Here is a 15,631-nt window from a genome sequence, read left to right as displayed (position 1 = left end):
CGATATTAAGGACTAGTCTGGTGCTGCTCCTTTATGAAAAAATAGTAGACAAATTTTTTTAAAAATTCATGAGAAATCTCAAGTCCCGGAACCATATCTACTAGAAAAATTATCTTCAGGGTTTTTTTTTCAAACGTATAATTTGTTAACACCGTTTCATATATCAATAAACTATATATTGATATAGACTACATGACTCGGTTATAATTTCCCCAGGCTAGTCAGAAAGAAAAAAGCACTGAAAGTAAGGATAAAATGTGAACTTGAACTTGACATACACAGTCCAAAACAACAAACATTCATGCTTCAAAAATTATCCATGCTACAGCAACGTAGGTTAGGCAATACTTTTTAAAGAAGGATCATGAAGGATTTAGTTAACTTTCACATTTACAAAGACAGACACAAAGACAGAAGGCACTACTGAATGAATAAATGAATATTCCTAATATTTAGTGATACAAGATGCCACTGAGAGATCTTTTGTTCATGACCCTTATGTTCATCATGTTTATCTGGTTATTCTTGATCACTAGTTTTTCCAAGATGTCGTCGCCTCAGCTGTGAGGTTACATTTCTTGGATAAAGAAAAAGAAAGGAAGACTTAAACAAAGCATTACATAATACAAAGGCATTTATGATCACGGTTGGAGTATTTAAGCCAGAGTTTCTGACTGTATTAAGATGGGTAAATGTAGAAACAAACCTTTTGTCACAATTCCTTAAACAAACTTTCAATTCTATATTAACATATTGCCTTCATTATATATTCCAAGTAAATAAACCAGCCTAATCCATATTAATAAATTCACACCCTTATCTAATGCTTCCATCTTTTTAACCAATACATATGATGATATCTGAAATACACTGATTTTTAAGTCTTTTAAAGCTTAATTTGGCCCAGTCCAAGATGCAAGCAATGCAAAAGCATGCAATAAGCTTAGTCAGCTTTATTACAAAATCAATTTGAACACCTGTTTAGAGTATCACAGCTGACAAAAGGTACCCTTAAAGCACTAAGTAAATAGTAAATGTGACTAGGCACACTCAGCTCTAGAAAAGCTGATAGATTTAGTCACACCACCTTGGAAAGCGAGTTGGCTAGGAACATGATGTTTCAGCTGATCATCCCATCCCCTTATGCATTCAGGAATCTTCCACAGCTTCTCCCACCACCTTTCTTTTGTGAATAAACAGGAAAAAAGATGTATAAAGCTTTATTATAAAGAATTAAAAGGAAAAAGAATTGAAAACACTTAGAAAACAATTATAACAACATTGTTATTTGTGCTCCATCAAAATTTATCAAGCCTTTTTAAAAAAAAAACATATACAATACAAACGTCTACAACTACCAACTTTGCTCTCTTAGGGGAGGAGAGCATCATATGAAGAGGGTGGGGAGTGCTCTTACATCAACAAAAGACTACTGTCACAGGAAACTAATTTAGAAGAAGAAAAAATTGAAGTTGAAATCCTATAGTGATGAAGAAAGGGAAAGGAAATAACAAAATAACTAAGCAACAGATAGCAGGAAATTAAGACAAGAAAAATATGAAATAGAACAAAAACTCTGGCAACTAATATATATTTTCAACATTGTCTAATGTCATTTTTATTATTTTTAATATTTTCCTTACAGAAATAATTCCTTTGGGAGGTATAGCAATGGGAAAAATATACACCTAATAAAATATACCTCTTAATTGAATCTACAATTCCCAAGAAATCCTAATTTACAAAGTAGATAAAAACTACATAATAAGCTCTGAAGAAAACAGATAACTGAAAAAAAATTAACATTATGTGAAGCACCAATTTCTTAAATGTCTGCTTGGACCCTTTTGCAATACTCCTGCCAATTCAACTAACTACTTTTTTCTGGCCTACTCATATTTTCAAATTAAACTGGCATAGTCTTTTTAAAAAAGAAGAAAAAGAAAGAAAAAATAATACTGGAATACAGTACAAATCCTATATTTAAATAAATTAAATTAGAGCCTGACAAGTGGTAGTAGAGTAGATAGAGCGTCAACCTGGAACGCTGATGTCCCTGGTTCAAAACCCCAAGGTCACCAGCTTGAGAATGGGGTCACTGGCTTCAGTGAGGGATCATCAACATGTTCCCAAGGTCACAGGCTTGAGCAAAGGATCACTGGCTCAGCTTGAGACCCTCCCCCCCACTTGGTCAAGGCACGTATAAGAAGCAATCAATGAACAACTAAAACTGAAGCAACTACAAGTCGATACTTCTCATCTCTCTCCTCCCTCCCTCAAATTAATTTTTTAAAAGAAGAAGAAAAACAATAAAACAAAATTCAATGACCAAAAAACATTCTAAAATCAATTACACTAGCCCTATCCAGGCCAAGACTAGGAGGAGGGGAGATAGTGAGACAGACTCCTGCATGCACCTGGACCAGGATCCACCCAGCAACCCCCACCTGGGACTGATGCTTGGACCAACCAAGCTATCCTCAGCATCCAGGGCCAATGCTTGAACCAGTAGAACCACTGGCTATAGGAGGAGAAGAGAGAGAAGAGGAGGAGAGGGAGAGAAAGAGAAACAGATGATCTCTCTTGTGTGCCCTGACCAGGAATCAAACCTGGGATGTCCATATGCTGGGCCAACACTCTAGCCACTGAGCCAACCAGCCCGAGTCTCAATAACACATTTTAACCTTCAAATGATTCTATCTGAACAATAGGCATTAACTGCATTAAGAATGTGACTTACAGGCCCTGGCTGGTTGGCTCAGTGGTACAGCGTCGGCCTGGCATGTGGAAGTCCCGGGTTTGATTCCCGGCCAGGGCACATGGGAGAAGTGCCCATCTGCTTCTCCACCCTTCCCCCTCTCGTTTCTCTCTGTCTCTCTCTTTCCCTCCCACAGCCAAGGCTCCATTGAAGCAAAGTTGGCCCAGGTGCTGGGGATGGCTCCATGGCCTCCGCCTCAGGCGCTACAATGGCTCTGGTTGCAACGGAACAACAGCCCAGATGGGCAGAGCATCGTCCCCTGGTGAGCATGCTGGGTGTATCCCAGTTGGGTGCATGCGAAGTCTGACTCTCTGCCTCCCCACTTCTCACCTCAGAAAAGATACAAAAAAAAAAAAAAAAAAAAAAGAATGTGACTTACAAGAGGCACATTTTCATAACTCAATCTAAAATGAATGATCTTTGGATTCTAATGCATTTTGTTTGGAGTGTTTGAGACATCAACAGACCACCTTGAAACAGCTTTTTTTTGTCTTTTGATAATGGTAAGAGATGGTTATTTATTGTGATAGCAAAAGACTGTGCTCTTGGCTCTAGAGTCTAGGAAAACATTAAATGTAACAGTGAATTTTATAAAAATATTTGAGTTTATTGTAATATATTCAAAACTTGAGATTTAGAATTATAAAACAAGCCATTATATAAAATATGGTCATAGGAGTCCTTAAGTCTGTTATCAATGTATTTTCTGTATAGTTCTTACCAGTTTCTGGCTGACAGAATGTATACTGGCTGCTGGAGGAAGAGCCCATGTTAAAGTCCTCTGGACTCTGTGCTTCTTTAACTACTATGGCTTCTTCTTGATTTCCAATTTCTTCTAACTTAGGTGGCTCAAGGGTAACAATATCAGAATCGTCGCTGACAGTTCCAAAATAAACATTGTCTTCAGGTGACTTTTCTTCCTCTCCCTGAGGAATCATAATTTTAGAGACAGTAAATTCAACAATTATTTAAGGGCCTTATATTTTCTACACATTTCAAAGTGTATAATGATATTTAAGCAGTATGGTAATTTGGGCTTAAAATAAAAGATATGAATCCTGTCCAACAGGAAAGGATCCCAATAGTATTTTCATCTTTTAGCATGAAACACCTTCCAACCTGCTAAGGACTCTCTCTAACTGCTGCCTACTCAAAGTGGGCTGCAAAGCTAAGAAGTCTACCTTTATGACCCAATGATCACAGGAAAAGATTTCTCACCAGTTCCCTGGGTTTATCTGAGCTTAACTCTGTAGTCAAGGAGCCTGTTACAAGACTGATTAAACTTTCCTTGTGTGTAATAAATTTTAGTAATGCATATGTTATATATGTAATAAACTTTAATAGCTATGTCATGTAAAGATCATCTAGCTATCTAGTTTTTCTAAAAGTCAAATAAACTCCAAAGTATTAAGATTGTCTGCTCTCAAATTTAAAAATTGACCTTCATTTTAGCTTAATTCCTCAATATAATTCAAGAATGAAACCTCTGTGGTGGTGGAGCAGGAACAAGCGTCGACCTGGAACACTGAGGTCGCCTTTGAAACCCTGGCTTCCCTGATCAAGGCACATATGGGAGTTGATGCTTCCTGCTCCCCCCCCCCTCTCTTTTTCTCTCTCTGCCCTCTCTAAAATGAATAAAATCTTAAAAAAAAAAAAAAAAAAGCAACCTAATTAGACAAACCATATCCCAAGACATTGACAAGGCTCGTATACCTATGGACTGATACTAAACTCTGAATACATTTTGATTATCTTTTCCTCTCTGCAATGATACTTGTCATAATAACAGTCATACTTGTTTTTTGGGTTTTTCTATATAGTCCAACTGTTTATTATGGCTAAGCACATATAACTGTTAATATTCTTTTCATGGTTTATGTAAGTATTATCTAGATGCCAAATACAAAAAAAAAAAAAGAGAGAGAGACAGAAGGCAGGACACAAATCATTATAGTTCACAGGATAGAAATGGTCCAGAGTGTTTTTTCACAACGAAGGTCTTAAGACCTTGGTCACTGCCCTTCCCGTTTTAGGAAAATTCAACCGCAACTCAGATCCCATGATTACAGTACTGCCCCACTGCCAATGGTCAACAAGACGACATCAATGCTGAGACTTCTAGGAATGAGCTTTCCTAGCACAGTGAGACTACACCACTTGACCAAAACTTTGGTCATCAATGTATCCCCCAAGTTGATTTATGACGAAGAGGGGGGACTGTGGAAGGAAAAAGAGGTTCTATGTTAAGTAACCTTACAGAAAAAATAATCATATTTTTTCTTTAAGTGAGAAGGGTGTAGATAGAAAGACAGACTCCTGAATTCACCTCAATCGGATTCACCCAGCAACCCCCATCTGGAGCCAATGCTCAAGTCTACCAAGCTATCCTCGGCACCGGAGGCTGATGCTCAGACCAACCAAGCTATCCTCAGTCCTTCAGCTGAATCTCAAACTAATCAAGCTACTGGTTGCAAGAGGGGAAGTGAAAGAAAAGGGGAAGAAGGAAGGGAAAAGAAGCAGATGGTCACTTCTCATGTGTGCCCTGATCAGGGATCAAACCTGGGATATCCGCACACAAGACCAATGTTCTATCCACTGGGAAAACCTGCCAGGGCCCAATCATAAATTTCTAACTGGGCAAGTCATGGTAGGTAGTCATGCCCTAGGCATATAAGCAAGCCCTGTCCATTATTTCTGTGCATCTTGGTTAACATTAACACACCTTTGAAATAAACCACAACTACCCCCAAACATCAATCTTGTTAACTATTCTATAATCCAATCCCCACCTTGCTTTTTTCCCAGCCCATACAGTCTTCCTTAATTTCAAATGCATAAAAGAAACTGCAAAACATATTCTCGGGAGCATTTGAGATCTTGCTCCTAGCATCATGTTGTGGGTTTGCTCAAACAACTCTTATAAAAATTCTCAGCCAGCCCTCGTTCTAGGTCAGTTGGTTACATCATCCCAATATGCCAAGGATGCACAATCCCCAGTCAGGGCATATACAAGAATTAACCAGTGAATGCATAAATAAATGGAACAGCAAACTGTTATTTCTCTCTCTTTCTCTCTCTCTCTCAAATCAATAAATAATTTTTTTTTTCTGTACTTTTCTGAAGCCGGAAACGAGGAGAGACAGTCAGACAGACTCCCGCATGCGCCCAACCGGGATCCACCCGGCACGCCCACCAGGGGGCCACGCTCTGCCCACCAGGGGGCGATGCTCTGCCCTTCCAGGGGGTCACTCTGTTGTGACCAGAGCCATTCTAGCGCCTGGGGCAGAGGCCGAGGAGCCATCCCCAGTGCCCGGGCCATCTTTGCTCCAGTGGAGCCTCAGCTGCGGGAGGGGAAGAGAGAGACAGAGAGGAAGGAGAGGGGGAGGGGTGGAGAAGCAGATGGGCGCTTCTCCTGTGTGCCCTGGCCAGGAATCGAACCCGGGACTTCTGCACACCAGGCCGACGCTCTACCACTGAGCCAACTGGCCAGGGCCAATAAATAAAAATTTTTTAAAAAGAAATTATATTAGAGGTTAAATAAGTCTTTAACATATTACCAAGAAATTACATTTCTAAATTAAAAGACTTCTCGATCAGGAGTTAAAATAAAAGCTAATAATTTTAATGTTAAAAGTGATCAATCTGGGGAACCTCAAAAATTTTAATGAAATTTTTTTATAATTCAAATAGGAACAGAACTCACAACTAGAAGTGGAGGCTTTAATTAGTATTCTCTATGTTTATCATATTTCCACAGAGTAAAATATAAGCTTACTTCAAATGCTGACTTCGTTTCCTCCAAAGTTGGATAAGCAGTTTCTCCCACTAACATTGGAACATTTTGGCTGCTCTCTGATACAAAGCAAAAATCAATTCAGTTACACTTTATCACTTTGGTAGTCTACTACATATATAATAATCTGAGTACATAAAATTTTTAAAAGTATTCCTAATTTTTAAAAGTGGATTTAATAAAATGACATAATTATAAGTAATTCTTCTGTTGCTAAAAAGATCTCTTTCAAATATAATTATTTCAATATATGGAATTGTCAGGGGATAATTTTAGATACTTAACTTATTTAAGAACAACTAAAACAATACAATCTCTAAATAAATATAGGCTTCACTTTACAATACCAAGCTACTTACTTAATCCAAAGTGACCATAAAAATCCGTTAATATGCAAAATCAATTCTCAGTTATCTGATAGCACATATCCTGCAGTCTTAAAGTTTATTCAAGCTAAAGGTACCACTACTGCAATGACTGTCAATGTCTGGAAACACAAGAATCAAAACTAGAGCTTCAAATTATCAATTCTTTACAATATATAATAGACTGTAAATAACAAGAACTTGAGCATAGAAAAACAAGACAATATAACTACAGCAGATGTATTTTATAAAAAACTCTTCAAAGAAAAAATGTTCAAGAATTCATAACACTGGATTTTTAATAAGACTACATAATATTTAAAAAGTTTAAAATATATAATAAACAAATTTATGCTTAGCAAAGAACATATAGGGTGGGAAAAAGCAGATTTATAGTTGTTTATATGGAAAATAATACAAAAAATAATAATACAAGAATTTGTATTACACATACAAGTGTAAGCTACTTTGCCCTACCCTATATACCAAATGTTTACAGCAATTACCTCCAGACAAAAAACACATTATGGATGGCTTAACTTTTATTTTGCTCATCATTTGTTTCTATCACAAACATGCATTTCTCATATAATTTAACCCCTACCAACAAAAAAAGAAAAAACACTCACTGCTTTTGTGTTATCTAGTCCCTAACAGAATATTAATTTAGAGGTTAATAGTCTTCAACATGAGTATGTGCATTTTTTGGGAGGGACTATCCTTAGCTTTCAGATACTCAAAGAGATCTGTCACCCAGGAACAATGAGATTAGTAATCAACAGGTAGGCTAAAAACAAGATTAACAGGCATCATCTACTATATTTCTAGCCTGGACATCTCCACTTGAGTCTACAAAGAAGAAAATGTTCTGTTTACATTTTTAGTAATTTTTTTTAAAAAGCTTAAAAATAATTTAAGTATGACAGTAAGAGTATGCATTAATTATTTCTCTATATAATTAATGTAAACATCAAATCCTACAGGAAGTGGGATTATACATAACACAGATGTAATACAGTAGTTAAATACCATTTACCACCTCTAACCAAAGTACTCTAAAGTATAACAATACCTGAAAAAGAGTTTAGTAAATCACTTTTGATAATTTAATAATTTTGCACATCACTAGTCTTACTCAAGATTAGTAATACTGAGTAACTGGTTACACATGTAGTATCAAAGAATTATCTGGGGGCCCAAACATATCCTACAACTGCAAATAAACATCCTACAACTGCAAATAAACAAACTCCTGGGCAGGCTGGTAGCACTGGACTCTACAGGCCTGCCCATCATTTAATACATATAAAAATTCTAGTCCTTATGAAAAAAAAAAAAAAAAAGAATTCTAGTCCTTCAGTGACATAATCATTTAGATTAGCCAGATAGCTGTTTACCTAGAAAGAAGGCAAGATTCATAATGTCCCTTGCTATCCTATTTTTAAAAATAAATACATGTATTGGAATTTTTAAACATCTTACCTCCCTGTTCTAACTGCAATACTTGTAGCTCCTCTTGCTCTAAAGATGAATACTCTGGGGTGAGCTCACAGCTGTCACTGGCTATCCCTTGTTCGGAATTCACCATCTCTATATCAGACCCCTATGGGAAAGTGAAAATCAGTTATTTGTCTACCAGCTGCTCAAAGCTGGATTTGAGTACAAGTAGATGCTTCCATTATTAAAGTCCCAGTGCTGCCATACTCCAAAGAGATTAGTATGTGATCAAACTTGTTCAATTTAGTCCATAAAGGCCTATGGCAGGGAAACAGCAGAATGGAGAACAGGTTTAGATTCTAAAAGAAAAGTTGGTCCAACGTCAAATGCTCTAACTCATTGGTTGCAACCACCAGCAATAGGAAACCACTGTTCTAACTATTCTATTTTATAACGCCAAGGAAAAATTTGAATCTCAGAGGATAAAGTTTCTGTTCTTAGCTATTTCTATTAATTTGCTTCTGCATCACCAAACTACTGCAGGCAAGGCAGTTAGGGTATAAAAAATTTGAATCCAAATCTATAGCCTATTCAGAGAAAACAGCCACATGCAAATGACTACTTTTACAGCAATGTGCAAAAAGAAAAGTTTAAGGGTGAGGCTTAAAATGGATCCATTAGATTAATGGAGTAAACTTTTCCTTATAAAATTTTAGATTGTTATTCTTCCAAGCTTGTCCTTACTACTTCGACGTCACAGTGTCTTTTCTTTAATAAAAATAGAAGATTTTGAGAGTTTTTTCTTGTGTCTTAATTAGCGAAATAAAGTTAACCACTAAATTGATTCTGCCACTCCCTCAATTTTCCTGTAATTTACTAATCCATGAAATCAAAAGTTCTCCTAATAAACACATTTCTAAAACTAATCTGAGTTCTCCTAATAAACACAATTTAATACAACGTAAGCTAAAAAATTTTATTAAAGGAGTGGGTTTTAGGCTGAGTACTAAAGAATCCTGAATATAAGTCTTTGGGGTTGCTTAAGTGGTAGGACAATGGTAGAAGCATAGGTAAGGTATTATAGATTGGAGGTTCCAGGGGAAATCAGTTCTGGCCTAAATCAGAATGGGGATTATCAGAAAGGAAAAGGAAACACATGTAAGAGATACTAGCAAATAAGCAGAACTTGATAACTGGATGTGGAGAGAAGAGGATTAAAGTACAGATATGACATGCTCTGTGACATGATACTGCTAATACAGAATACTCAATGACACATGGGCTAAGTGCCAAAGAAGTCTGCCTGCTGTCATGCTTCACACGGCACTCACAAGCAAGACTCCCACAGCTGCCTTGCTCCTAGTTAATTATCCTTGAAGGAGAAGTTACTGCTATGGGAATTGATCTAAGAGCTTTGAAAAAATGTTAAAAATAGAAAAGTCACAAAAACAATAAAACTAAAAAAAATTGAAAAGCCACTTACTAAAAAATGAAACAAAGGAAGCAGGGGAGGGAGGGAAGGGGAAGGGGAAGGGGAAGGGGAAGGGGAAGGGGAAGGGGAAGGGGAAGGGGAAGGGGAAGGGGAAGGGGAAGGGGAAGGGGAAGGGGAAGGGGAAGGGGAAGGGGAAGGGGAAGGGGAAGGGGAAGGGGAAGGGGAAGGGGAAGGGGAAGGGGAAGGGGAAGGGGAAGGGGAAGGGGAAGGGGAAGGGGAAGGGGAAGGGGAAGGGGAAGGGGAAGGGGAAGGGGAAGGGGAAGGAAAGAGGGAGGCCCTCAAACTCAACACATATAGCTGCTATTAAATTTTGAAATTTTCTTGCAGGAAAAGCAATCTTTTTGTTAATGTTGTAGAAGATATGACTAACCTGTCTACATATTAACTTATCAAAGTAATTGTAAAAAATACCACTTAAAATCTGTATTAATGACTACTACACAGCCCTCTAGAAGAACTACTCTGTTGGCTTAATCCCCCTGGTCCAGTCTTTATATGAAACGATATCCAGAATGCAGAACACAGTTTATTAATATGTAATGCAGAGAGAAGAAAATAGTGAAGAATGGGTATTTATTTGGAGTCAACTTGTAATGCTCTACAAATGATTTAGATCTGTTTTGTCCAATAATGTGGGCACTAGCCATGTCACTGTTGAGCACTTGAAATGAGGCTAATATAAAGTGAAACGAGCAATAATAAAATTAAATGCATACTGCTTTTTAAATATTTAATATGAAAAAATCAATGTAGAACATCTCTACTGTTATATGGATTGCATGTTGAAATCATTATATTTTGGATAAAATATTTTACATTAACTTCAGTTTGTTTTTTACTCTTGTAAATGTGCCTACTAGAAAATTTAAGCTCACATATGTGGTTCACATTGTATTGCTACTGAACATTGCTGGCTTAGACTCTGCTGACCTTACATGGACCCTGGGGGATTTCTAATCCTCACTGCATAGCCAAAAACCCAAAACCCCAAAATTGAGATTGTAGGGTAGGGCTGCAAGGAGAGAGAAGGGGGAAGTCTATTAGGACCATAAAAATTTAGCACTGTGCCTTGAGCTGTATGGCTTCATGCTAAAATGAACTTGTATTTGCAGCTATTTGTTTCTTTGACTGTGTTTTAAGTCCCGCAAATATCATGTTTGTCATTTTTTGTTGTTATCCAACATCTCTCTCATTAAGGTTACCTTTTTATTCTAACTAAGAGACATTTTGATTTATAAAAAAACAAAATAAAATCTTTATTAATGAAGGAGAACAAGTGAGGCTTAAGAGCTCATAAAAACAAAAAGGAATATAAATAAATCCATTAAAACTTTGAATAGGTATAGATGATTTTTTTGTCATTGCTTCTATTCATCAGTATTTTATGATTTTTCTACAATGGACATATATTACCAGTGTAAGAAAATAATGTTTACTGTGTACTAATTATGTTACATCACACTTCTATAATAAAATACATTTTGTGATCAAGTTTTAGCCATAGTCCTTTTCCTGTCAAGTTCTGCTAACACATATCATAAATGGAACACGTTCTCCATACACCTTTGTTTTATTTAAATGTAGGCTTTGATATTTTCCAGTTAAATGTTCTTAGCCAAATTACTTAACCTCTGTAAGCTTTTCTCAGCTTTTCTCAACTATGAAATGACAATGAAAACAATCCATACCAGAGGTTTAAAATTATATGAAAATATAAATAAAGCACAGGACATGACCAATAATAAACCCTCAATAAATATTTTCCTACTGTCTCAAAGCTGAAAAAAGCAATACACAATAATGTGCAAAATGCTGGCTCATGACCAGTTTTCAGTAATGAAGTTTAAGTGAGAAAATGTCCAAGCTATAGACCAGCGGTTCTCAATCTGTGGGGTCACGACCCCAGCGGGGTCACCTAAAGCCATCGGAAAATACATAATGCATATCAGGTATTTACGTTCCGAATCATAACTGTAGCAAAATTACAGTTATGAAGTAGCCACCAAAATTATTTTTTGGTTTGGGGTCACCGCAACATGAGGAACTGTATTGCGGGGTCACGGCATTAGAAAGGTTGAGAACCGCTGCTATAGACAATGAAACCATATGCTTAAATGTAGGGAATACTGGCTTTCAAAAAACCCAGTTTGCATCACTGCTATCAGAGTAAGATTACAAATCGCCTCACATAAAGGATTTAATAACATACCTCATGATTGATGACAGTCCAACCACAAGATGAATCACTGTCACTGGAATTTTCAGACATTTTTCAGGTCTACAAACAGAAAAACATATTGACATGTTGGGAATACTTTTAAAAAGCCTACAAGAAGTACTGCATGTGACCCAAGTATGAAACTTACTATCTCTCATGTGAAACTGAGATACCCCACCCATGGGTTTATTATACCGGATATGACTGCATACCCACATAAACAAATACAACCAGGAGATACTCCAGAGCTAGGAATAGTCTAGATAGTCATATTGCTGGAGTGAGGAAGAAAGCTGGGCCTGAAAGAAAATGTAGGATCTGGCCAGGCAGAACTGCATGGAAAGGAGAACCAATTTAACTATGTGGGGAAGTTAGGAGTTGAGAAAATGAGGAGCTGGGAGCTGACAGCAGAGAGTAAAAGCCTATGTTTTCAAAGAGCAGTAAGGTGTGAAAAGCATGGCTAAAGAAACCAAGCGTGGGGAATAGAAGAGCTCCCAAGCCAAGCAAAATGTCTATTTTAGCAAACAATTTCTATGACAATAACCGTGTCAGCAAACATTTCAGTTCAAATTAAAACAGGAATGAGGCAGGGGTGGAGAGACCAGAGGTTGATTAGAAACTGGGGTCACTGGCAATAACCTAAACTTAGTCCTAAACCAGCATACATTTGTCTCTACCTGGTTTGTTCTCCCCCCTCTTTCCGAAACTCCTATTTAAACTTTAAAACCAAGTTCACTAAAGTGAACTGAACCTTACTTTGTACTTTACATTTAAGTCTTATTGTACAGTATATGTACTTCTATTATTGCATATATACTGAGAACAATTAGATCCAAGTTGATGGTTGGTATTCTAATAAAAAACTTTTTTCTTTTCAAAAGTTTTTACTGTAATCTCTCATTTTTATACCTGAGTAAAAATTTTTCCCAAGGGGATGATGATACATAGTCTTTATTCTAAAAAGGACATACAGATAACATATTGAAAGCATCTCATCAGGTATCACTGATTGTCTTAAAATTCTTTGCTTCTGTTCTTCCTTTTTAATCCTTGGCGCTGATACCAAAGCAGCCCTTTCCTCCTACTTCTAATAATTAAATCGCAGACAATTTAATATAAAACTGAAAATAGCAGGGCAAAAAATATAAATCTGATCTTCAATTAATGATTCTAGAAACAAATTAATGTTTTAAAAAGATAAAATATAAAGGGGTGGTTGCTCACTACAGTATAAATATTAGCATGTTTCAGATAAATCTCTCAATCTAAAATAACACACGAAGGTTATCTGGCTTTAATTTCCTATTTATGCCTGACCAGGCGGTGATGCAGTGGATAGAGTATCTGGACTGGGATGTGAAGGACCCAGGTTGAGATCCAGCAGTTGCCAGCTTGAGTGCAGGCTCATTTGGTTTGAGCAAAGCTCACCAGCTTGAACCCAAGGTCGCTGGCTCTAGTAAGGGGTCACTCGGTCTGCTATAGCCACTCAGTCTGCTGTAGCCCTCTGGTCAAGGCACATATGAGAAATCAATCAATGAACAACTAAGGACCCGCAACAAAGAATTGATGTTTCTCATCTCTCTCCCTTCCTGTCTGTCCCTCTCTGACTCTCTCTCTGCCACAAAAATAAATAAATAAATAAATCCTACTTATAAATAAGGGCCTAGACAGTTTATAAATTTAATGGTAAACTTATTAAAGGATTTCTTAAGAAAGAACAGAAAAGCATTACAGAACAAAAGTAAAGGCAGCACCTCACACCTGTCAGAATGGCTATCACCAAAAAAATCAACAAATAAGTGCTGGCAGGATGGAGAGCTGAGAACCCTCATTTGCTACTGGTGGGACTGTAAATTGGTGCAGCCACCATGGGAAACAGTATGGAGGTTCCTCAAAAAATTAAAAATGCAACTGCCTAAACTCTAAGGGTCAAGAGACTTGCAATCAGGGCAGCAGGGGGGAGGTGGGCAGCAGCAGCTCTTCCAGGCTAACCCCCTAAACCTGCCTCCAAGGCCCTCTTTTCTCTGCTCCTTTCTTTCCCATGAGGTTTCTAGAGAGCAAGGCAGCCCCTCTTCTTTTATTCTTGTTTCACTGTCCCAAGCTTTAATAAACTGTCAGGATGACCTGAACTTTTGTTGTGAAATTTTTCCTGCACAAGGTCAAGAACCCACTCACTGCCAGCTAGCCCTCCGCAGACCAAAAGGGCCAGGTCCCTGTCTGGTATCAGTTCCTAGCTTCTGCCTTGTAACAAAGTACACTAACAGCTCAGAAGACGAAATAAAAATATTTCAAAAAAAAAACCAAACTAAATACATTGCTAAATTGGAACAACTTTAGCATATTTGAATTTCTCAAATCAAAGAGCCCACTTTAACCAGCACTCAATTTAATTCTTTATTTGTCTTGGAGGAAGGACAAGCTTGACAGCTAGCCCAAATTGGAAAAAAGAAAAAACAAAACAAAAAAAAAAAAACACTTTTTTTTTTTTTTTTTTTTTTTCATTTTTCTGAAGCTGGAAACAGGGAGAGACAGTCAGACAGACTCCCGCATGCGCCCGACCGGGATCCACCCGGCACGCCCACCAGGGGCGGTGCTCTGCCCCCCAGGGGGCGATGCTCTGCCCATCCTGGGCATCACCATATTGCGACCAGAGCCACTCTAGCGCCTGAGGCAGAGGCCACAGAGCCATGCCCAGCGCCCGGGCCATCTTTGCTCCAATGGAGCCTTGGCTGCGGGAGGGGAAGAGAGAGACAGAGAGGAAAGCGCGGCGGAGGGGTGGAGAAGCAAATGGGCGCTTCTCCTATGTGCCCTAGCCGGGAATCGAACCCGGGTCCTCCGCACGCTAGGCCGACGCTCTACCGCTGAGCCAACCGGCCAGGGCAAAAAAAAACAATTCTTGCTGCCAAACAGCAAAGTAACAGTTTGGATATGCAAAATTCCATTATACTAACAACCATCTTTAGTATGACTGTTCTCAAAAAGCTGGGTGTGCTGCAATTAAAGCACAATGTAAAAAGGAAATTTCTGACCCCACCCTAGAGGCACTGACTCCTGAACTACCATTGCAAGTCATCTTCCTAAAAGGATAATCTCATGTCGTTCCTTCAAAATGTTAAGCTTTTTCATACAGTCTTTAGGATAATAATGCCTAAAGGCTTAGGAGTATATCTTTCAGCTTTATCTCTAGCATCTTGTTTTCTCTTCAACAAATCCCTTTTTGTAGGAATATGCTATGAAAATATGCAGAGTTAGGATGACAATTAGAGACAGCAAGGCACCCTAGAGCCAAAGCACTGAGCGATGAGAGTCCAGGGGCCTCTCTTGACCCAGTACTGGAAACAGCAAAACAGCAGGATAAGATTCTGTGACAAGAAATGTTTAGGGCAGGAGTCCCCAAACTTTTTACACAGGGGGACAGTTCACTGTCCCTCAGACCGTTGGAGGGCCGGACTATAAAAAAAACTATGAACAAATCCCTATGCACACTGCACATATCTTATTTTAAAGTAAAAAATCAAAACAGGAACAAATACAATATTTAAAATAAAGAACAAGTAAATTTAAATCA

At 37.9% G+C, this 15,631-nt stretch overlaps 1 protein-coding gene across 2 annotated transcripts in view; it reads right to left on the bottom strand.

Annotated features, from left to right (window-relative positions):
* Positions 1–15,631, bottom strand: part of CCPG1 (cell cycle progression 1) — a 63,657-nt gene that overhangs the window by 23,958 nt on the left and 24,068 nt on the right. Inside the window, exons 2-6 of one of the 2 annotated variants that reach the window (XM_066276208.1) lie at positions 12,055–12,123; positions 8,399–8,519; positions 6,534–6,610; positions 3,480–3,684; positions 1,088–1,183 (exon numbers count right to left, since the gene is read on the bottom strand). In XM_066276208.1, the coding sequence (XP_066132305.1) occupies positions 1,088–1,183; positions 3,480–3,684; positions 6,534–6,610; positions 8,399–8,519; positions 12,055–12,114 (559 nt within the window). In that variant the 5' untranslated portion in view covers positions 12,115–12,123. The remainder of the gene's footprint in view (positions 1–1,087; positions 1,184–3,479; positions 3,685–6,533; positions 6,611–8,398; positions 8,520–12,054; positions 12,124–15,631) is intronic. The other variant, XM_066276209.1, reaches the window with a different exon arrangement.

Source organism: Saccopteryx bilineata, chromosome 4, assembly GCF_036850765.1.
Source record: "Saccopteryx bilineata isolate mSacBil1 chromosome 4, mSacBil1_pri_phased_curated, whole genome shotgun sequence".
Taxonomy (NCBI): Eukaryota; Metazoa; Chordata; class Mammalia; order Chiroptera; family Emballonuridae; genus Saccopteryx; species Saccopteryx bilineata.
Note: the sequence above shows the minus strand (reverse complement) of the source record. Positions and strands in the feature narration are given on the sequence as shown.